Genomic DNA, 24,367 nt, shown 5'->3' with positions numbered 1-24,367 from the left:
ATCAATGATTTGAGCAGGCACCTTGTTCAGGTGCGCGGCGGTGATCGGAAATACACAGGGCAAGTACCAGGACATCAGGGCGTACCTGTACGCCCTGTGTCCTAAAGAGGTTAATGAAATAACACAGACATTTCATACTTGTGTACTTATTTGTATCTGTGTCTGTATATATGATTGTGTCTATATATTCATGAGTGTGTGTTGCTTGTGCAGTATGATTGTGTTGAAGTATAAAGCACATACGCGTCGTATTACATATGTGCTAAATGTAATGTTTGAAGTTGATGATATTGTGTGGGCACATCATGGCCACATCATTGTTTTCTCTCTGAAAGGTTGCATTATCGCCAATTCACCACAGAATCATGACTCCCAATAAATAAAAAATGAGGCTCCAATGCAGATTCATGCTATAAAGTAAACCTGTCCCCATAACTTTCTGTCCTTCAATAGTTATCTAATTTTTATTTTTTTTTTATTTTTTTAGACCACAGCAATGCTCCGGTGTGAGGACACTGCTGGGTTTCTCCTTACACAACAATAAAAACTTTAAATCCATTGTATTGGTATTCGTTATTCTACGTAGTCAACAAAATGAATGCCATTGTATTAGTATTCATTTTGTTGGCTACATAGAATAATGGTATTGCTTGCGGGTTGTGAACACTGGACATGGACTAGCTGTGATGTTTTCAGATCTCCAACTTTATACCTAAAGTACAATTTGGGTTGTCTGACAAGGTTCTTTTGAGGTGTGGAGACAGCAGTTAGCTCCCAGGTACAAGAAAAAAGTGCAAAGATAGAAGACGTCACATGATAAACATGGTTTAGACATAAGATGTTGCTGTGAGACAATGGCCCTGATTTATCATACTGTTACTCCAGAATTCTGACATCAAAAAGTTGCAAAATAAAGCTTTTGCAACTTTTTTGCACCCAGATTACGCAAAACTTAAGCACTTGTGCAAGAATTCACAACTGTTTACACTTACCGTACTTGCGCAAAATTGTGACTTTTTGCATTTTTACACCACTCACTCCAGTTTTATAATGTGGGTTGAAAAGTGAGTGTGGTTAGCTATGTTAATGAGTTTTACTCCAGATTTATCATCGAAACTTAAAAAAAAAAAACACGCCAAAAAGTCTCAATCTCACTCCAGGAGGAGGGTGGCGTAGGAAAACTGGAGTAGCTTCTCTAGACGGAAGTGTTAGATCTAAGGATAAGACAAATTTTTCAAGTAGCATGAGACATTTGATAAATGTGGCATAAAGTACTCTAACCCAGACTCAAGCAAAACGGACTTCAAATATTCTCCTCTTGATAAATTCCCCCCAATGGGTCTCCTACCTCAAGATTCTGCTTGATCCTCTCCGGCTTAAAACTCTTCGCAAGAACCACTATTCCCCTCTGAAGCATGTGTCTCATTGCCACTTGGGCAGGAGTTCGGCCATGTTTCTTTGCAATTGCATTGAGCACAGGGTCCTCCAGCAGGATTGGGGCAGTCTGATCAATCCTGAAAGATTGCAATGTAGATACGGTACATGTAAGTTATATGCAGTAAGATTGAAAAGAGAGAGAGAAATATATATAGTCCTAGGAGGCCTCACACTGTCATACACAAATTGTCAGGACATTTGGAGCATAATCAAATCCAAATGGAATCGGTTGACCAATTTAGTTGAATTGAATTTGTGATTCACTCAACTCTAGTTCGAGCCGTTGGTCAGTAGTCACAGCTGAAACTTTAGTGAAAGTTCTCTTCTTACCAGTTAACGTCACGAGTTGAGCCCAGCACTCCATATGCCTCCAGAACTATATTGTGTGGCTTGCAGAACTCCAGCAGCTTAGACTGATTCAAATAGAGGTGACACTCAACCTGAAGATGAACAAAAGGTCTCGCATGTAAGTACTGCTAGATAGCAAGGCACATAACCCTAGTTCAGATGACATTTATGCTATTAGGAAATATGGGGGTCACCAATGCAAACATACTAACATACCTATACTAATCTATGATGAACTAAACTGATGCCTCTGCTCTGATTGGACCAACACAACTATATATAGTCTGCATTGTTGGTCATACATTGATATATGTGACCTGATATAGAGGCATTCAGGGACACTGCTTTGAGATATGGAAGGTTAGGGCTCAGCAGCTAACCTCCCTTTTGCCATGTGCTGAATTCCAACTGTGCCAAGAACTTTGGTTGAGAGCTATTTAAGTATCAGGCCCTTTCTCCTACCTCCTGTCCAAAAATCAACACCACACAGACTGAGCTAATAATCTCAAAAATGGATGATTCAGCAATGGGGTGTGGATTGCAATGTTTTTACTAACATGTGAGCTCTCAAAATGATATAGTTAGGGTGGGTTAACATCAGCGTTATATATATCAGTATTGCTTTCCATTATAACAAGGCGATAACGAAAAATAACGCAATTCGTAAGACGGAATTAAAAATGGAAACCTTTAGAGCCATTCCGTTTTGATCTCTCATTTTCGAGGTCTAGGAAAGGAGTCCTGTCGACAGCACTTTCTTTTCCGTCCTGCATAATGGAAACCAGTTGGATCCGTTATGCTTGCTTATAGACTTCTATTATGACACATCAAAATGGAATGCCTCTAAAAGGTTTCCATTTTGAATTCCGTCTTACAAATTCCGTTATTTTCCGTTATAACCATGTTATAATGGAAAGCAATAACGGAATTCATAATGCCAATGTGAACCCGCCCTTAAAGGGATTGTGTCACATGAGATATCGGTGGCATATCCCGATGCCGGATAGGGGTGGGTCCCACCTCTGGTCCCCAAAGTGAAGGAAAGCACACCGCGCAGGAGCAGCATGATCTCCATTTACTTCTATGGAAGCTGCAAAAACAGCCACATGAGCAGTTGGCTATTTCTGGAACCCCAATAGAAGTGAATGGAGGGCACACCGCCCATGCACAACCACTTCTCCATTCACCTCTATGGGAGTTACAGAAATAGCCGAGCCGGCGCTTGGCTATTTTCAGAACTCCAATAGGAGTGAATGGAAGATGGTTGCGTTTGCCAGGTACACCCTCATTCACTTTTGTAGCTGGTTGCATATCCTAGCGATATAACACGAATATCTCTGATAAGACAATCTCTTAAACCACTTAAGGACCAGAGGTTTATACCCCCCTAGTGACCAGGCCCTTTTTTTACAAATCGGCACTTCACAACTTTAACTGTTTATTGCTCGGTCATGCAACTTGGCACCCAAATAAATTTTACCTCCTTTTCTTCTCACAAATACAGCTTTCTTTTGGTGGTATTTGATTGCTGCTGAGATTTTTCGTTTTTCTGATTTTAATCAAAATATTTTCTCAAAAAAAGTGTATTTTAACTTTTTCTGGTAAAATTGTTCAAATATAATTACATTTCTATACAAGTTTGTGTCAGAATTTATTGTGCTACATGTCTTTGATAAAAATCCAATAAGTGTATATTTATTGGTTTGCGCAAAAGTTAGAGCGTTTACAAACTATGGTACAAAAATGTGAATTTCCGCATTTTGAAGCAGCTCTGACTTTCTGAGCACCTGTCATGTTTCTTGAGGTGCTAGAATGCCAGGATAGTATAAATACCCCCCAAATGACCCCATTTTAGAAAGAAGACACCCCAAAGTATTCACAGAGGGGCATGTTGAGTTTATGTATGATTTTTTTTTTTTCACAAGTTAGTGGAAAATGACACTGAGGAAAAAAATAAAATAAATAAAGTTTCCATTTCTGCTAACTTCTGGCAAAAAAATAAAAAATCTCCCACGGACTCACTATGCCCCTCAGTGAATACCTTGGAGTGTCTACTTTCCGAAATGGGGTCATTTGTGGGGTGTGTTTACTGTACTGGCAATTTGGGCTGGGCTAAATTGTGAGCAACCCTGTAAAGCCTAAAGGTACTCATTGGACTTTTGGCCCCTTTACGCACCTAGGCTGCAAAAAAGTGTCACACATGTGGTATCGCTGTACTCAGGAGAAGTAGGGCAATGTGTTTTGGGGTGTATTTTTACATATACCCATAATGGGTGAGAGAAATATCTCTGTAAATTGACAACTTTGTATAAAAAAAGTTAAAAAGTTGTCATTTACAGAGATATTTCTCACACACAGTATGGTTATATGTAAGAATACACCCCAAAACACATTGCCCTACTTCTTCTGAGTACGGCGATACCACATGTGGACACATTTGTGCAGCCTAGGTGCACAAAGGGGCCCAAATTCCAATGAGTACTTTTAGGATTTCACAGGGCATTTTTACGCATTTGGATTCCAAACTACTTCTCACGCTTTAGGGCCCCTAAAATGCCAGGGCAGTATAAATACCCCACAAGTGACCCCATTTTGGAAAAAAGACACCCCAAGGTATTCCGTGAGGGGCATAGCGAGTTCATAGAAGATTTTTTTTTGGGCACAAATTAGCGGAAATTTATTTATTTATTTATTTTTTCTTACAAAGTCTCATATTCCACTAACTTGGGACAAAAAAAATTAAATTTTATATGAACTCACCATACCCCTCACGGAATACCTTGGGGTGTCTTCTTTCTAAAATGGGGTCACTTGTGGGGTATTTATACTGCCCTGGCATTTTAGGGGCCCTAAAGCGTGAGAAGTAGTTTGGAATCCAAATGCGTAAAAATGCCCTGTGAAATCCTAAAAGTACTCATTGGAATTTGGGCCCCTTTGCGCACCTAGGCTGCAAAAAAGTGTCACACATGTGGTATCGCCGTACTCAGAAGAAGTAGGGCAATGTGTTTTTGGGTGTATTTTCACATATAACCATACTGTGTGTGAGAAATATCTCTGTAAACGACAACTTTTTCCATTTATTTATACAAAGTTGTCAATTTACAGAGATATTTCTCTCACCCAGCATGGGTATATGTAAAAATACACCCCAAAACACATTGCCCTACTTCTCCTGAGTACGGCGATACCACATGTGTGACACTTTTTTGCAGCCAAGATGCGCAAAGGGGCCGAAAGTCCAACGAGTACCTTTTAGGAGGGCATTTTTAGGCATTTGGATTCCAGACTTCTTCTCACGCTTTAGGGCCCCTAAAATGCCAGGGCAGTATAAATACCCCACATGTAACCCCATTTTGGAAAGAAGACACCCCAAGGTATTCTGTGAGGGGCATGGCGAGTTCATAGAAGATTTTTTTTTTTGGCACAAGTTAGCGGAAATTGATTTTTATATTTTTTTTCTCACAAAGTCTCCCTTTCCGCTAACTTGTGACAAAAAGTTCAATCTTTCATGGACTCAATATGCCCCTCAGCGAATACCTTGGGGTGTCTTCTTTCCAAAATGGGGTCATTTGTGGGGTGTTTGTACTGCCCTGGCATTTGAGGGTCTCCGCAATCATTACATGTATGGCCAGCATTAGGAGTTTATGCTATTCTCCTTAGGCCTCATGCACACGACCGTTGTTTGGGTCCGCATCCGAGCCGCCGTTTTGGCGGCTCGGATGCGGACCCATTCATTTCAATGGGGCCGCAAAAGATGCGGGCCCCGGACAAGAATAGGCATTTATATTGCCGGCGCCCGTTCCGTTCCGCAAATTGTGGAAGGCAACACGGGCGCCTTCCGTTTTTTGCGGATCCGCGGTTTGCGGACCGCAAAAAACATCACGGTCGTGTGCATGAGGCCTTATATTGAGCATACGGGTAATGAGATTTATTTTTTTTTGTTCAGCCTCTGGGCTGAAAGAAAAAATGAACGGCACAGATTTCTTCATTCACATCGATCAATGTGGATGAAAAAATCTCTGCCAAAAAATGTGCAAAAAAAAAAATATAAAAAAAGAGGGGAAAGGACATAGGAGTGCTTGCGAAGTAAAGCTGCGATCGCTAATAAAGATCCAAAAAGCTCAAAAGGGATCTTTATAGCGCCGCAGCGATTTTACTGTGTTTTTGCAGTGATCAGAAAAAAAATAAAATTCTGGTCACTGCGGTGGGGCGGACTGAACGCAAGTGTGCGCACAAGATCAGGCCTGATCGGGCGAACACTGCGTTTTTTGTAGAGCCTAAGGTGACCCTAATATACTGATATACAGTACAGACCAAAAGTTTGGACACACCTTCTCATTCAAAGAGTTTTCTTTATTTTCATGACTATGAAAATTGTAGATTCACACTGAAGGCATCAAAATCATATGAATTAACACATGTGGAATTATATACATAACAAACAAGTGTGAAACAACTGAAAATATGTCATATTCTAGGTTCTTCAAAGTAGTCACCTTTTGCTTTGATTACTGCTTTGCACACTCTTGGCATTCTCTTGATGAGCTTCAAGAGGTAGTCCCCTGAAATGGTTTTAACTTCACAGGTGTGTTCCACATGTGTTAATTCATAGTTTTGATGCCTTCATAGTCATGAAAATAAAGAAAACTCTTTGAATGAGAAGGTGTGTCCAAACTTTTGGTCTGTACTGTAGATCTGATTGCGATCAGTCTTGATCACTTACAGATACTATATAGTACTAGTGCTGATTAGCGACAGCGATGATGCTAATCAGCGACTAATTAGTGACTGCGGTGCGGTGGGCTGGGCGCTAACTACCTAACAAGTATCTAACTAACTGGTGGTGATAAGGGACCCTTAGGCCCCATTCACACGTCCGCAATTCTGTTCCAAATTTTGCGGAACGGAATTGCGGACCCATTCATTTCTATGAAGACAGACTTTGTCCCACTCGGATCCGGAATTGCGGATCTGCACTTCCGGGTCCGCACTTCCGTTCCGCAAAAATATAGAACATGTCCTATTCTTGTCCTCAATTGCGGACAAGAAAAGGCATTTTCTATATAGTTCTGGCAATGTGCGGATCCGCAAAATGCGGAAAGCACATTGCCGGGGGCCGTGTTTTGCGGATCCGCGGATCCGCAAAACACATACGGACGTCTGAATTATGCCTTACAGGGGGGTGATCAATGACAGGGGGGCGATCAGGGAGTCTATATGGGGTGATCAGGGGTTAATAAGGGGTTAATAAGTGACGGGGGGTGTGTAGTGTAGTGTGGTGCTACTTACAGAGCTGCCTGTGTCCTCTGGTGGTCGATCCAAGCAAAAGGGACCACCAGAGGACCAGGTAGCAGGTATATCAGACGCTGTTAACCAAACAGCGTCTAATATACCTTTCTGATGCGATTTTTTTAACATCTACAGACTGCCAGCGAATGATCAGCGCTGGCAGGCTGTAGATCAACTTGTGAACTGCGCGATCCTGTGAGCACGCATTCACAGGAAATCTCGGGTCTCACGAGATGACGCTAATAGGCGTCGCTGAGACCTGAGAGTGCCACTGCACTGACGCCTATCGGCGTTAGTGTGACGGCAAGCGGTTAAAGCCCATTTCTGATTAGGCAAAATTACCATGAATTTGAGGTGTGGAATCAAAACCAGATCCACATATTCATTATGTAACAGAAAAGCTGCAGATTTTACTCTCTGTAATGTACACGAAATCCGAGACAAATAAACATGTAAGGTAACACATGCAGATTTTGCAATACAATAAGTCCTTGCAGATTTAGAAAAATTCCAAACCGTGCAGACAGGTAAGACTGCTATTGGGCTCCTTGACCTCATGTTTTACGTCTCTCCTCTCCAAGGATTTTTTTGGTGGGATCACACTACAAGGTAGGATTTTTGGTAGTGGAGGAGCACATTAAACTTTTTCTAAGTATATTCGTCATAATTTAACTTTGTTAAAATGCAATAAATTATTTCTGTGTTACCTGGTTGCACACAGGTTTGTATCTCAGTCCTGGCATGTTGAGAATGAGCTCCAATTGTTTGTGGTTGAAGTTGGAGACACCTATTGATTTGACCAGTCCTGCTTCTTTACAATCCTCCATAGCCTAAAATGAAAGACAAATTCTCAAAAATGATACCATAAAGATAGAACTTTCTCCTGTACTCGGTATTGCCCCTAGATCAGTGATACAGTTTGTATGAGCTGCTAAGAAGAGTGGTGGATAGGAAGTGATAACCCTCATGAGCACATTTTTGCCACATCAAATGTATTGTTACTATTTATAGGGGTATTCTTGCCACAACCGTTTATCATCTAATCACTGAATAGATACATGTTAGATTGGTGGGGGTCATACTCTTGGCAAGGAGGTATTTTATTATTTAATAAAGTTGCTGGTCACTTGTGTTGAAACTACAATAGGTCATTAATCATCCAGAATGAGTATGTAGGGAGTGAAATCATCATCTTCACTCAAGGAGAAATGAAACAATACTAGTGCCACTGGTGAAATCAGGTGTTACTAGTGGCATACAGGAGGAACAGTTGGCTTCAAAGACTGAAGACTGATCCCTATAAACATTTTGACATTAGTCTATACCTTCCATGTGTCTCGAATATCAGTATTGTGATAAATCAATTTTCCACTTTCATCTGTTGGAAGTAGATCGTCACCAGGCTTAAAAAACAACAGAGAAAGTAATCAAAATACAACCTAAAAATTTAGTATCAAAGAGAAGGGAGAACATGAGACAATCTGAACCTGTCCCTCAGCCTCCCCTCCTCTTCAAACTCTGACCAATTTGTAAAACGTTGGGCACAACTTTGGGGGTAATATACTGACCTTGAACTCGACGGGAGTGTGAATAAGAAAGAGATCCAGGTACTTCAGCTGGAAATTCTTCAAGGACTTCTCAAGAGCGGGACGGACATATTTTGGTGAGTGATAGGTGCTCCAGAGCTAGAGGAAGGGGGTGGGAGCAAAAAATTAAATGCTGAATGATATCCGAGTGAGAATCTCAACACTGTAATAGTGGCCATTAATTGTTGCTACCCAGCATATTTTTCTATTTACTTTATGAGATCAAGATAATGGCTGAAAAAGACCATTAATAGCTACCTAGGGAGGTGTATTACTGCCATTACCTTACTGGTGCAGAACACATCTTCTCTCTTCACCGTCCCATCTGCAATTTTCGCATTGATTGCTCGACCAACCTCAACCTCATTGGCGTATATAAATGCAGAGTCAATGTGTCGATACCCAAACTCAAGAGCAGCTTTTGTAGCTTCCTCAACCAGAGCCTTTGGAAACTATTAGAAATTATATAAAACAAAAGTAGCCTGTAACTACAGTATATAGATCTGTGTTACACTTGATTTCATAAAATCCTGTAAAATACAAGCACAGTGAACCTCACAATCAATGTCTTCTCTGGTTGTTTTTTCTTCCCTCATCCTTTCTTTGCATCTGATTTAGACCCTCACTAAGACTTCATAACTCAACTGCTTCCACCCCCGATTATGTATTTGCTGTTATATCACAGGTGCCCTTAACCCCTTCCTGATACAGCAATTTTTCACCGTCCTGGCAGAGCCTATATTTGCAAAGTCATATTTTTGCGACAGCATTTCTAAAAGCCATATTATTTTTATTTTTTTCAGGCAATGGTCTTGACTGGGAGCTTGTTTTTTGTGGGACGAGATGACATTTTCATTGGTACCATTTTGGGGTACATAGTACTTTTTGATCGATAGATATTATGACTTTTGGGAGGTGAGATGACCAAAAAATGGCTGTTCTGGCAAATTTGTTTACATTTTTTTTTTTCTGGCCATCATCGTGGTGTTTTTATAGAGCCGATTGTTGCAGACACAGACACCTAACACATTTTTTTATTTTACTGGTGATATCTTGTGTGGGGGCTTGTTTTTTGTGGGATGAGGTGACATTTTAATTTGTACCATTTTGGGGGGTACATAGTACCTTTTAACCCTTTCACGCCCGGAGGTTTTTTTTTTTTGTTTTTTTTTTTTGTGTTTTCGTTTTGAGCTCCCTGCCTTCCCAGAGCCATAACTTTTTTATTTGTCTGTTCACATATGAGGGCTTGTTTTTTAAGTTTTTTTTTTATTTACGATGTTCGATGTGTGATAAAACTGACCAGTTACTTTTATTCTACACCTCAGTACGAATTTGGCGATACCCTATATGTATAGTTTTTCTTTCGTTTTGATAGTGATAAAAAAAAATTAAAATTGTGGTGGAAAAAAATCTGTTTTATTTTTTTGGCGGCATATTTTTACCCCTACAACTTTTTTTGTAAATATGTGTACGGAGCTGTATGGGGGTTCATTTTTTGCGGGACGATCTGAACTTTTCATTCATACCATTCTGGGGTGTGTATGACTTTTTGATCACTTTTTATTTAATTGCGTGGAAAATGAAAAAAATGGAGACTCGCCCATTTGGACGCTTTTTTCTGTTTTGCTGTTTGCCGTATGGGGACTATATTTTTATAATATGGGCGTTTTCGCACATCGCGACACCAATGATGTGTATTTTTATTTATAAATTTTTTTAAAAAATTTCCCATAGGGAATCAATTATCTGATTGCTATTATCATAGACTCCAATGCACTTGCATTGGAATCTATGATGATTTTACTACTTTCCTATGGAGCCCTATTACAGGCAAGGGTTCCATAGGAAATACTATGCAGCAGCCTCATGTCATTCATAAAGACAGGGGTTGCTGCATACACGCTCCGGCTCCTCCGATCGCCACACGGGGTAGCCGTACATGTACGGCGCTGGGCGTGAAGGGGTCAATCACCCGATATTGTGCTTTTTGGGAGGCAAGGTGATGGTTGTTTCAATAGATTGAAAAGATGCAGCGTAACTTCGGCCTTCCCACTCACCGCCTCATATGCGACGTATCACAAGGTGGAACTCCACCTTGTAAATGCTGGAGAGACTGTGAGAGGAGCAGCAGGCGATAGTGGAGATTCAGCTGCAGCAGGCATGGGTAAGAAGCTCTGTGGAACAGCACCACCTGGTTGCAGGGCAATTGTCCTGCTCTTACCCCCATTTTGGTTCCTTTTGCTGTCCTCTAGTCCTTACTATAACTTTTTTACAGCACCAAAGTTCTGGTACCCATTGACTTCTATGGGGTTCGGAGTCAAGTTCGGCCACCCGAACCAAACTTTGAACCAAAGTTCAGCCAAACCCGAACATCCACGGGTTTGCTCATCCCTATTTATAAGTTTAGTCATGAAAATCTATTTTTCATGTCAAAAACAGTAATATTTAAGGAGGAAAGAGAAGTAGAGGGGCTGGGTGAAAAATGGACTATGTCGCTCTAAGGCTCCATTCACACGTCCGCAAAATGGGTCCGCATCCTTTCCGCAATTTTGCGGAATGGGTGCGGACCCATTCATTCTCTATGGGGACGAAATGGATGCGGACAGCACACAGTGTGCTGTCTGCAGCCGCAATTGCGGAGCGCGGCCCCGATTTTGGGTCCGCAGCTCCGCAAAAAGATAGAGCATGTCCTATTCTTGTCCGCAGCTTGCGGACAAGAATAGGCATTTCTATGGGGGTGACGGGCTGGTGTGTTGCAGACCCGCAATTTGCGCGTCCGCAACACACCACGGATGTGTGAATGTAGCCTAAAAGAGGGTTACTTGGGAGATGTGCTCCTGTCCCTCCATGCAGAGGCAGATTAAATGCATCATAGGCCGAGGGCTGTTAACCCATCTTGGACTCCCTTCCTCCATTTGCCTCAACCATCCCCCCTTTTCACATTATGCCCATATATTTTTTTCTGGTAAATATATAAAAAAAATTATACCACATATATAGTATGACATCCCCAGATCCTCATAGTGTATAATATACTGTATACTGCATACTGTGGAGTGTTGTACAACACCCTACAGTATATAGTATAACATCCCCAGTCCCTCATAGTGTAGAACATTACACAGTATAATACACCCACAGTACATAGTATAACACTTCACAGTATATTGTATATAGTATAACACCCCCCCACCCCTCATAGTATATAGTATACAACACCCCACAGTGTGCAGTATACAGTGTAACACCCCACAGTATAAAGTGTATACTATAACACCCCACAGTCTATAGTATATTGTATACCACAGTATACAGTATAACACCCCACTGTATAAAGCATAACACTCCCAGCCCCGGTTCCTATCAGTATCACACCCTCCTTCCTTTTAATGGGTGTTTTCGGACGGCAATGAGCCCCACAGAAACATCGGGCCCGGGGCTGCTGACCCAAACGCCCCTATTATAATCCACCATTATGCCTGCTGACGCCCATATAATATGCCTGCTGCCCAATCATGAATTATGCCTGCTGCACAATCATGAATTATGCCTGCTGTGCCTCCATGTTTTGTGATTGCTATGCCTCCTTATATTATGCCTGTCGTGTAGAGTTGAGCGAACACCTGGATGTTCGGGTTCGACGAGTTCGGCCGAACTTTCGAAAAATGTTCGGGTTCGGGATCCGAACTCGACCCGAACTTCATCCCGAACCCGAACCCCATAGAAGTCAATGGGGACCCGAACTTTTGGGCACTAAAAAGGCTGTAAAACACACCCGGAAAGGGCTAGAGGGCTGCAAAAGGCAGCAAAATGTAGTTAAATCCCCTGCAAACAAATGTAGATAGGGAAATGATGAGTTAACATAAAATAAATAAAAATTAAACAATATTAATTGGAGTGAGGTCCCATAGCACAGAATCAGGCTTCAAGTCACCCACCAATGGAGAAGGTCACTTACTATTATTTTGACCACAGCACCCAGACAAAAGGAGAGAGGTCCCACAGCAGAGAACCAGGCATCATATCACCCACCACAGGAGTAGGCCACCATTTAGTTACTTTGACCCCTACACCCAGACGGAGGAGAGAGGTTACACAGCAGAGAATCAGGCATTTAGATCACCCACCACAGGAGTAGGCCACCATTGAATCAGACCCCGGCAACCATGTCAGATGGCACAAGCATAAGCTTTATATCAATCAGCACAGGAGAAGGCGACTTTGACAGACTTTGACCCCTACACCCGGACGGAGGAGAGAGGTTTCAAAGCAGAGAATCAGGCATTTAGATCACCCACCACAGGAGTAGGCCCCAATTTAATGGGACCCCGGCAACCATGTCAGATGGGACAACCATCAGCTTCATATCAATCAGCACAGGAGAAGGCGACTTTGAAAGACTTTGACCCCTACACCCAGACGGAGGAGAGAGGTTTCACAGCAGAGAATCAGGCATTTAGATCACCCACCACAGGAGTAGGCCCCCATTGAATCAGACCCTGGCAACCATGTCAGATGGGACAACCATCAGCTTTATATCAATCAGCACAGGAGAAGGCGACTTTGAAAGACTTTGACCCCTACACCCAGATGGAGGAGAGAGGTTTCACAGCAGAGAATCAGGCATCATATCAACCACCACAGGAGAAGCCACCATTTAGTTACTTTGACCCCTGCACCCAGGAAGAGGAGAGAGGCACCACAGCACATATTCTGGCATCATATCAGCCACCACAGGAGAAGCCACCATTGAGTTACTTTGACCCCCGCACCCAGGAAGAGGAGAGAGGCACCACAGCACATATTCTGGCATCATATCAGCCACCACAGGAGAAGCCACCATTGAGTTACTTTGACCCCTTCACCAAAACAGAGGAGAGAGGTTCCACATCAGAGAATCAGGCATCATATCAACCACCACAGGAGTAGGCCACAATTTAATGGGACCCCGGCAACCATGTCAGATGGGACAACCATCAGCTTCATATCAATCAGCACAGGAGAAGGCGACTTTGAAAGACTTTGACCCCTACACCCAGACGGAGGAGAGAGGTTTCACAGCAGAGAATCAGGCATTTAGATCACCCACCACAGGAGTAGGCCCCCATTGAATCAGACCCTGGCAACCATGTCAGATGGCACAACCATCAGCTTTATATCAATCAGCACAGGAGAAGCCACCATTGAGTTACTTTGACCCCTGCACCCAGGAAGAGGAGAGAGGCCCCACAGCACATATTCTGGCATCATATCAGCCACCACAGGAGAAGCCACCATTGAGTTACTTTGACCCCCGCACCCAGGAAGAGGAGAGAGGCACCACAGCACATATTCTGGCATCATATCAGCCACCACAGGAGAAGCCACCATTGAGTTACTTTGACCCCTGCACCCAGGAAGAGGAGAGAGGCCCCACAGCACATATTCTGGCATCATACTAACCACCACAGGAGAAGCCACCATTGAGTTACTTTGACCCCTGCACCCAGGAAGAGGAGAGAGGCCCCACAGCACATATTCTGGCATCATATCAGCCACCACAGGAGAAGCCACCATTGAGTTACTTTGACCCCCGCACCCAGGAAGAGGAGAGAGGCACCACAGCACATATTCTGGCATCATATCAGCCACCACAGGAGAAGCCACCATTGAGTTACTTTGACCCCTGCACCCAGGAAGAGGAGAGAGGCCCCACAGCACATACTCTGGCATCATACTAACCACCACAGGAGAAGCCACCATTGAGTTACTTTGACCCCTGCACCCAGGAAGAGGAGAGAGGCCCCACAGCACATATTCTGGCATCATATCAGCCACCACAGGAGAAGCCACCATTGAGTTACTTTGACCCCCGCACCCAGGAAGAGGAGAGAGGCACCACAGCACATATTCAGGCATCATATCACACACCACAGGAGAAGGCCTCTTTCAGTGATTTAGGCCTTTGGACCCAGACAGAGGAGAGAGGCACCACAGCACATATTCTGGCATCATATCAGCCACCACAGGAGAAGCCACCATTGAGTTACTTTGACCCCTGCACCCAGGAAGAGGAGAGAGGCCCCACAGCACATATTCTGGCATCATATCAGCCACCACAGGAGAAGCCACCATTTAGTTACTTTGACCCCTGCACCCAGGAAGAGGAGAGAGGCACCACAGCACATATTCTGGCATCATATCAGCCACCACAGGAGAAGCCACCATTTAGTTACTTTGACCCCTGCACCCAGGAAGAGGAGAGAGGCACCACAGCACATATTCTGGCATCATATCAGCCACCACAGGAGAAGCCACCATTTAGTTACTTTGACCCCTTCACCCAAACAGAGGAGAGAGGTTCCACATCAGAGAATCAGGCATCATATCAACCACCACAGGAGTAGGCCACAATTTAGTTTATTTGACCCCTGCACCCAGGAAGAGGAGAGAGGCCCCACAGCACATATTCTGGCATCATATCACACACCACAGGAGAAGGCCTCTTTCAGTGATTTAGGCCTTTGGACCCAGACAGAGGAGAGAGGTCAGAGATTAGCTTCATATCCCCCAGCACAGCAGAAGACCGCTTTATTTGACTTAGGCCTCAGCACCCAGACAGAAGACAGAGGTAGCATGGCAGAGGTTATGGCTTCATGTCACCCGTTAGTTTAACCGGCCACTTTCATCTGGTTAGGCCCCGGCGCCCAGACAGAGAAGAGTTTCATTCAACTGTGGGTTTCATAAAATTTGTATCAAATAAAGAAGTGGCCCGTAGCACAACAAGACATGTTTTAGGCAGTTAATAAGGACTACTATGCACAAGGGAGGGACAGGTCCTGTGGGATCCATGCCTGGTTCATCTTTATGAAGGTCAGCTTGTCCACGTTGGCTGTGGACAGGCGGCTGCGCTTGTCAGTAATGACGCCCCCTGCCGTGCTGAATACGCGTTCAGATAAAACGCTGGCCGCCGGGCAGGAAAGCACCTCCAAGGCATAACATGCTAACTCTGGCCACGTGGACAATTTCGAAACCCAGTAGTTGAATGGGGCCGAACCATCCGTCAGGATGTGGAGGGGTGTGCAGACATACTGTTCAACCATGTTAGTGAAATGCTGCCTCCTGCTAACACGTTCAGTATCAGGTGTCGGTGCAGATAGCTGTGGCGTGGAGACAAAACTTTTCCACATTTCTGCCATGCTAACCCTGCCCTCAGATGAGCTGGCCGTGACACAGCTGCGTTGGCGACCTCTTGCCACTCCTCTGCCTTCACCTTCCACCTGTTCCCCTGTGACATGTGGGAATGCTCTCAAGAGCGCCTCTATCAGCGTGCGCTTGTACTCGCGCATCTTACGGTCGCGCTCCAGTTCAGGAATTAAAGTGGGCACATTGTCTTTATACCGGGGATCCAGCAGGGTGGCCACCCAGTAGTCTGCACACGTTAAAACGTGGGCAACTCTGCTGTCGTTGCGCAGGCATTGGAGCATATATTCGCTCATGTGGGCCAGGCTACCCATGGGTAAGGACAAGCTGTCCTCTGTGGGAGGCGTATCGTCATCGTCCACCGTATCCCCCCAGCCACGCACCAGTGATGGGCCTGGGCTGCCACCCCGCTGTGAACTTGCGTCATCCTCGTCCCCCTCCACCTCCTCCTCCTCATCCTCCTCGTCCTCCAGTACAGTGCCTTGGCTGGCGACTTGTGAACCTGTCCTCTGCTGCTTAAACAAACCTCCCTCTGAGCCACTTCGAACAGACTGGCCCGAAAGTGTTAGAAACGAGCCCTCATCCTCCTCCTCCTCCTCCTCCACCTGGGCCACCTCCTCTAACATCATTGCCCTAAGTGTTTTCTCAAGGAGACATAGAAGTGGTATTGTAACGCTGATAACAGTGTCATCGCCACTGGCCATGTTGGTGGAGTACTCGAAACAGCGCAGCAGGGCACACAGGTCTCGCATGGAGGCCCAATCATTGGTGGTGAAGTGGTGCTGTTCGGCAGTACGACTGACGCGAGCGTGCTGCAGCTGAAACTCCACTATGGCCTGCTGCTGCTCGCACAGTCTCTCCAGCATGTGCAAGGTGGAGTTCCACCGGGTGGGCACGTCGCATATGAGGCGGTGAGCGGGAAGGCCGAAGTTCCGCTGTAGCGCAGACAGGCGAGCAGCGGCAGGATGTGAACGGCGGAAGCGCGCACAGACGGCCCGCACTTTATGCAGCAGCTCTGACATGTTGGGGTAGTGGTGAATGAACCTCTGCACCACCAAGTTCAGCACATGCGCCAGGCAAGGGATGTGCGTCAAACCGGCTAGTCCCAGAGCTGCCACGAGATTTCGCCCATTATCGCATACCACCAGGCCTGGCTTGAGGCCCACCGGCAGAAACCACTCGTCGGTCTGTTGTTCAATACCCCGCCACAACTCCTTTGCGCTGTGGGGCCTGTCCCCCAAACATATGAGTTTCAGAATGGCCTGCTGACGTTTACCCCGGGCTGTGCTGAAGTTGGTGGTGAAGGTGTGTGGCTGACCGGATGAGCTGGTGGAAGCAGTGGAGGAGGAAGCCGAGTAGGAGGAGGAGGCTACAGGAGGCAGAGAATGATGCCCTGCGATCCTAGGGGGCGGAAGGACGTGCGCCAAGGAACTGTCCGCCGGGGGCCCAGCCGCCACTACATTCATCCAGTGTGCAGTTAGTGAGATATAGCGTCCCTGGCCGTGCTTACTGGTCCACGTATCTGTGGTTAGGTGGACCTTGCCACAAATGGCGTTGCGCAGTGCACACTTGATTTTATCGGACACTTGCATGTGCAGGGAAGGCACGGCTGTCTTGGAGAAGTAGTGGCGGCTGGGAACCACATACTGCGGGACAGCCATGGCCATCAGCTGTTTGAAGCTGTCTGTGTCCACCAGCCGGAATGACAGCATTTCAAAGGCCAGCAGTTTAGAAATGCTGGCGTTCAGGCCAAGGGCTCGAGGGTGACTCGGGGGGAATTTGCGCTTCCTCTCTAAGGTTTGAGATATTGAGAGCTGAACGCTGCTGTGTGATATAGTGGAGACGCTAGTTGACGGTGGCGGTGGTGGTGGTGTCGGTGGCACATCCTCTGTTTGCTGCTCGGCAGGTGGCAACATTCCTCTCGAGGCGGAAGCCGAGGCAGCAGCGGTAGAGGGAGCAGGGGGAGCCTCAGCGAGTGCCTGGTTTTTAAGGTGTGTACCCCACTGCAGTTCATGCTTTGCATGTAGATGCCTGGTCATGCAGGTTGTGCTGAGGTTCAGAACGTTAATGCCTCGCCTCAGGCTCTGATGGCAGAGCGTGCAAGTCACTCGGGTCTTGTCGGTAGGACATTGTTTAAAGAAGTGCCATGCCAGGGAACTCTTTGAAGCTGCCTTTGTGGGGCTGGGTCCCTGTTGGCGATGTCCAGTAGCAGGCGAACTCTGGGGGCGGCGGCTCGTCTGCTTTGGCCCCCTGCTCCCTCTTTGGCTTCGCTGTTGTCTCGGTCTCACCACTACCTCTTCCTCTGAACTGTGAAAGTCATCGCCACGACCTTCAGTCCATGTGGGGTCTAAGACCTCATCGTCCTCTGCATCGTCTTCCACCCAGTCTCCCTCCCTGACCTCCTCCTGTTCAGTCTGCACACTGCAAAAAGACGCGGCAGTGGGCACCTGTGTTTCGTCATCATCAGAGAGTCGGTGACTCTGCTGTGGTGGTATTCCCATGTCCTCTTCATCTGGAGACATAAGTGGTTGTGCGTCAGTGCATGGTATGTCTTCCTCCACTGGGGAAGGGCTAGGTGGACGCCCCTGGGAAACCCTGGAAGCAGAGTCTTCAAACAGAAGAAGAGACTGCTGCATAACTTGTGGCTCAGACCGTTTCCCTGATATGCTTGGGGGTGATGTGACAGACTGATGGGCTTGGTTTTCAGGTGCCACCTGTGCGCTTTCCGCAGAAGACTGGGTGGAAGACCATGTGGTGAACGTGCTGGAAGCACTGTCGGCCACCCAATCGATTAATGCCTGTACCTGCTCAGGCCTTACCATCCTAAGAGCGTCATTGGGCCCCACGAGATATTGCGGTACATTCTGCCGGCTAGTTGAGGGAGTTCGTTCCCTACTGTGTGCGCCTGGGGCCGAACGGCCACGTCCTCTACCAGCAACAGAGGCTCCACGGACACCACCACGACCGCGTCCTCGTCCCTTAATAGTATTTTTCTTCATTGTTGCGATTCAACTCGCACCACAATGAAATATATTATTTTTTATAAGCAAAATCCCCTCACTGGAATACTTTCAGTCTTTTGACTGTATGGATTACAGATGGAATGACTGTTATATGTGAGTACCGCTTTCTTTGACAGATTCTAGTATGGGTACATATATGTTTTCCCAACCCCAGCACATTAGTTTGCTAATTCCAGATGTATGAAACGCAGGCCTAACTGTATCTAGTATATTGAACGCCAGATAAACTAACTTGGCCTTTTTTAAATAAAAAAAATTCCCTCACTGGAATACTTTCAGTCTTTTGACTGTATGGATTACAGATGGAATGACTGTTATATGTGAGTACCGCTTTCTTTGACAGATTCTAGTATGGGTACATATATGTTTTCCCAACCCCAGCACATTAGTTTGCTAATTCCAGATGTATGAAACGCAGGCCTAACTGTATCTAGTATATTGAACGCCAGATAAACTAACTTGGCCTTTTTTAAATAAAAAAAATTCCCTCACTGGAATACTTTCAGTCTTTTGACTGTATGGATTACAGATAGAATGACTGTTATATGTGAGTACCGCTTTCTTTGACAGATTCTAGTATGGGTACATATATGTTTTCCCAACCCCAGCACATTAGTTTGCTAATTCCAGATGTATGAAACGCAGGCCTAACTGTATCTAGTATATTGAACGCCAGATAAACTAACTTGGCCTTTTTTAAATAAAAAAAAAATTCCCTCACTGGAATACTTTATGGCTTTTCACTGTATGGATTACAGGTGGACTGGTATTAGTAGGGGTGACACAAGCACACCCAAGTCCCTGATGTAGGATTTCTATGGCACAGACCACTATTACAAGTGATTAATGGACGTTGGGAGAGATTGTGCTGCAGCACTAGTCCCAAGATGGCCGCCGCCTATCAGCCCAGTAACATGTGCCACAAAATGGTCTGCACAACCTTTAAAAAAAATAGCCTTGGACTGTGCTGCTAAATCGCTATTGGTCTGAATCCCAGGTGTAGATGTCTGACTTGTTTGGAGCTTTGGAATGCACACTGTGGCAGCTTCTGCTGCAGCACTACAAGTCGCAAAATGGCGGCCGGCGGTCAGCCCAGGTACATGTGGATGGAAAAATCACTCTGGCCACTCTAAAAATAGCCAATCCCTATCAAAAAAGCAGCTCAGCTGCAGTTGTTCAGATGAATCACAGGTGGAGGAGAGAAATTTGCTTCCAGTTATTCAATTATCCCTGCCTATTCTCGCCCTAGCATCAGCTGCGTCTATCCCTGTTCTATTCACATCGGGAGTGAGCACGTCCCGACGTGCGCACAAGCTTATAAAGAGGCTGAGTCACATGCTGCACTTGGCCAATCCCAGCCTTGCCAATAGTAGGCATGGCTGCGATGGCATCTTAGGGCAAGTAGTATGATGCATGTTGATTGGCTGCTTTGCAGCCTTTCAAAATGCGCCAAAATACATGCCGAACGACGAACCCGAACTTTTACGAAAAAGTTCGGGTTCGGGTCCGTGTCACGAACACCCCAAAATTCGGTACGGACCCGAACTATGCTCGAACTGTTCGCTCAACACTACTGTCGTGTCCCAGTGTATTATGACTGTGCAAGTGCACGTCCATGAATTATACCAACTGTGCCCATGTTTGTGAACCCTTCATTAACATGCATCATCTGCTCAGCTCAATGTGCATGTTGTAAGGGAGGAGGGATGAATGTCTCCCGGATACCTTTAGGGAAAACTGCAAAGCATGAAGTATAAAACTTGAATACAAGCTACTGTTTTCTGTTATCAGCTTTTCAGGTACTGGGGAGACTAGGACTGTAGTGTTTCTCAATACGATGAGAGACAGGAAATACAGAAACTTTGCTTCCCCTCTATGATCACTACTTTATATCTCATATCTCCATCAGCCGCTGCTCTTATAACATTCCTGTACTATTATACACTGCAGGGCTAACCTCTGATGTCATCAGTAAATGTCTTAAATCTATAACCTGATAAACTTGTAGGATATTATATTAATATTATCATGTAAGATACTTATCAAGTAGTAAGTTTCCAGAGCTGTAGATTCATGGCTGAATGGATCACCCTAAACTTCTAGCTAACAACTAAGACAACCCACCTCTTCAGGGGCATAGGTGCCCAGTCCAACCACTGGTATCTTGTGCCCATCATTCAGAGTAAATCTGGAATGTTTTGTCAGCGCCATAATGTTGCTTGTAGCTCTGATCTGTCTTGACTCTTGAAGTTTCTTTAGTGAAAGTCGACTTGATGGCTGAGCCCTAGCAGCACAGCTCCACCTCTTGGCTTCATTATAGCTTACTGAGCAAACTGCACTCAGATGACACCAGGTTCCTATCAGGCCTGTGCTAGCTAGGCCAAGAGAATAGTCTGCAATACAATTTAACCCATTAGTGACTTTAACCCATATGTGTCTTTATAGCAATCACTAGTAAGCTTTAATGTGCCTTTTTGCAACTGTGCAGCTTTATGCTAGGGCTGCGCGACACATAGGGCAAAACTACACTGCGACAATTTTTATAATGGTAGCCTATGGTGTCGCACTGCGCCATGCTGCGACTGCGACACGACAGTGAGTCGCAGAAAAAAAAATCTATTTTGAATGGGTTTTCTGCGACTGTCGTGTCGCATTCGCAGCATGTCGCATGTCGCAGTGCGACACCATAGACTACCATTAGAAAAATTGTCGCGCGACAAAATGTTGCGCGACAAATGTTGTCGTGTAGCTCTATCCTTAGATGTCCTCTGGTAGGTGCAACGGGCGTCCTGCGCTAATGGCCAAGATTGGAGAAACCTCAGAGGGTTTATGTACAAAACAAAAGACATCACAAAGTTACTGGCTAAGGGTACTTTCACACTAGCGTTAGAAGAATCCGGCAGGAAGTTCCATTGCCGGAACTGCCAGATCCGGAAATCCGTGTGCAAACGCATATTTTTTTTTTTTTCAGATCCGGATCCGTTGCACTTATGCCTTGAAATACCGGATCCGTCGTTCTGGTATCATCCGGAATAACGGATCCGGTATTTAATTTTTTCAAAGCTAGAAAGAACTGCGCATACGCAGACCGGAAAACCGAATCCGGCGATGCGGCAATTTACGGAACACTTGGTACCGGATCCGGCATTAATACATTTCAAGTTCGGTAGTGTTCCAGGATTTTAGCCGGAAAAAAAAAACACAGCATACTGCGCTATTTAGTCTGGTCAAATACCGTACAAGGGACGGAACGGAAGACATCCTGAAGCATACTGAACAGATTGCTTTCCATTCAGAATGCATGGGTACAAACCTGATGCGTTTTTTTCCGGTATTGAGACCCTTTACCAGATTTCAATAACGGAAAGGAATAAAGCTAGTGTGAAGGTACCCTAATATACAACTGAAACACTAGGAGTGAATGCCCTGCTCGCAAGAGCTTACAATCTATGAGGAAGTGGTGGTGACACAGAAGGTAGTTGGTTATATTAAGAAGTCCAGCCATTTCTGTACTGAAAGGAGTGGTGTAGGCTGATCTGCGTGTGCTAGTGCTTTGGGTGCACAACTGTCATAAGATCGAGTTTAGGTCTGAAGCAGTGGCGTAGCTACAGGGGTCACAGCGGTCGCAGTTGTGACCGGGCCCCTAAGCCAGGGGGGTCCACGGGGGCCCCCCAGACGAGACGGAGTGAAGTCCTGGCCCCTGATTTACAGTACTTGCCTGCGGCTAACTTCACAGGGGGGGGGGCGGAGGCAGAGCCGTGCAGGCGCAGGCTCAGCCAGGAGAGGGAGTGGTCCCGTCTGACAGTACTGGCCAGAAGTGGAGCGGCGGAGGAGAAGATGCGTGCAGCCCGAGTGAGTGAGGTGAGGGCGGCCGCGGCAACGTGACTAGCAGAGACTCGGAGACAGTCTCTGCTCTGGCAGTTGGGTGCTTGCTAGTAGCTAGAGTACACTAGCATCACATAGGATATCAGTAGTGGGTCCTCTTACTAGCACCGTTCTAGCCACATGTGCAGCTGCAAATGAGCTCTGCAAGTAAGGCTACTTTCACACTAGCGTTCAGAGCGGATCCGTCTGCATTATAACTTAGAAAAATTTCTAAGTGTGAAAGTAGCCTGAGCGGATCCGTTCAGACTTTACATTGAAAGTCAATGGGGGACGGATCCGCTTGAAGATTGAGCCATATGGTGTCATCTTCAAGCGGATCCGTCCCCATTGACTTCCATTATAAGTCTGGACGGATCCGCTCGCCTCCGCATGGCCAGGCGGACACCCGAACGCTGCAAGCAGCGTTCAGGTGTCCGCTCACTGAGCGGAGCGGAGGCTGAACGCTGGCAGACTGATGCATTCTCAGCGGATCCGCCTCCACTGAGAATGCATTAGGGCTGGACGGCTGCGTTCAGGGCCGCTTGTGAGCCCCTTCAAACGGAGCTCACGAGCGGACACCTGAACGCAGGTGTGAAAGTAGCCTAAGACAACCCACTACTGCTATCCTACAAGTACTGGTAGATGTCACAGCAGAGTCCTATGAATCATGTGATGGTCTATGGCCCATAGACCATCACATTCATAGCACAAGCTGCAGCTATATCATCATCATCAATGCTTCATCATATGCCAGCAGGGTTATTAACATCGCCGCCAAGCCCGCCATTATTGCTCACACAGGGCTGGTCAGCACTGGAAATATGGGATTGCAACTGCAACCCCTATGGGTGCAGTGACTGTCACCATATTGCCGTGAGTGACTGATTCCAGCACAAGTGGCAGCTATATCATCAGTCACTCACAGCAATATGGTGACAGTCACTGCACCCATAGGGGTTGCAGTTGCAGTCCCATATTTCCAGTGCTGACCAGCCCTGTGTGAGCAATAATGGCGGGCTTGGCGGCGATGTTAATAGCCCTGCTGACATATGATGAAGCAAACTGAAAGGATAAGTGAAGGAAAATTAAGAACTATGTACCTCCCATGCTGCAGAATGATACATAAAGGCCGAATGCACACGGTAGTGTTCCACGGCCGTAAACGGTCCGTGGTATCCCGGCCTGGATTCCTGCTGACAGCAGGAGCGCACGGCATCATTGGTTGCTATGACGCCCTGCGCTTCATGCTGCCGCTGTACTACAGTAATACACTCGTATGATCTATACGAGTGTATTACTGTAGAACAGCGGCGGCATAAAGCGCACGGCATCAGTGCGCTCCTGCTGTCAGCAGGAATCCAGGCCGGGATACCACGGACCGTTCACGGCCGTGTGCATTTGGCTATAGACTGATTCCAGCACAAGCGGCAGCTATATCATCATCATCAATATGGGCATGGGCACGGTGGGCGTGCAGGGGTCTGGTGGTGTTAGGAAATGGTATTGAGGGTAGGGGGGGCCCAAACTGAATTCTTGCACCAGGGCCAATGAGCCTATAGCTACGCCCCTGGTCTGAAGAGTTGGGGGGATTACTTGCAGGAAGAGTCAGTTTAGAAAGCATGATAAGCCTGCCTGAAA

At 45.9% G+C, this 24,367-nt stretch overlaps 1 protein-coding gene across 2 annotated transcripts in view; it reads right to left on the bottom strand.

The window, feature by feature from the left end:
- LOC121003647 (prostaglandin-E(2) 9-reductase-like) overlaps positions 1–21,139 on the bottom strand; it is a 122,165-nt gene extending 101,026 nt beyond the window's left edge. For both annotated transcript variants that reach the window (XM_040435502.1, XM_040435491.1), the window contains exons 1-7: positions 20,990–21,139; positions 8,945–9,112; positions 8,643–8,759; positions 8,400–8,477; positions 7,782–7,904; positions 1,768–1,877; positions 1,349–1,514 (exon numbers count right to left, since the gene is read on the bottom strand). In XM_040435502.1, coding sequence (XP_040291436.1) covers positions 1,349–1,514; positions 1,768–1,877; positions 7,782–7,904; positions 8,400–8,477; positions 8,643–8,759; positions 8,945–9,112; positions 20,990–21,076 — 849 coding nt within the window. In that variant the 5' untranslated portion in view covers positions 21,077–21,139. The remainder of the gene's footprint in view (positions 1–1,348; positions 1,515–1,767; positions 1,878–7,781; positions 7,905–8,399; positions 8,478–8,642; positions 8,760–8,944; positions 9,113–20,989) is intronic.
- Positions 21,140–24,367: the final 3,228 nt, after the last annotated feature.

Source organism: Bufo bufo, chromosome 1, assembly GCF_905171765.1.
Source record: "Bufo bufo chromosome 1, aBufBuf1.1, whole genome shotgun sequence".
Taxonomy (NCBI): Eukaryota; Metazoa; Chordata; class Amphibia; order Anura; family Bufonidae; genus Bufo; species Bufo bufo.
The sequence above is the reverse complement of the archived record's forward strand: the minus strand, read 5'-3'. Positions and strand labels throughout refer to the sequence as shown.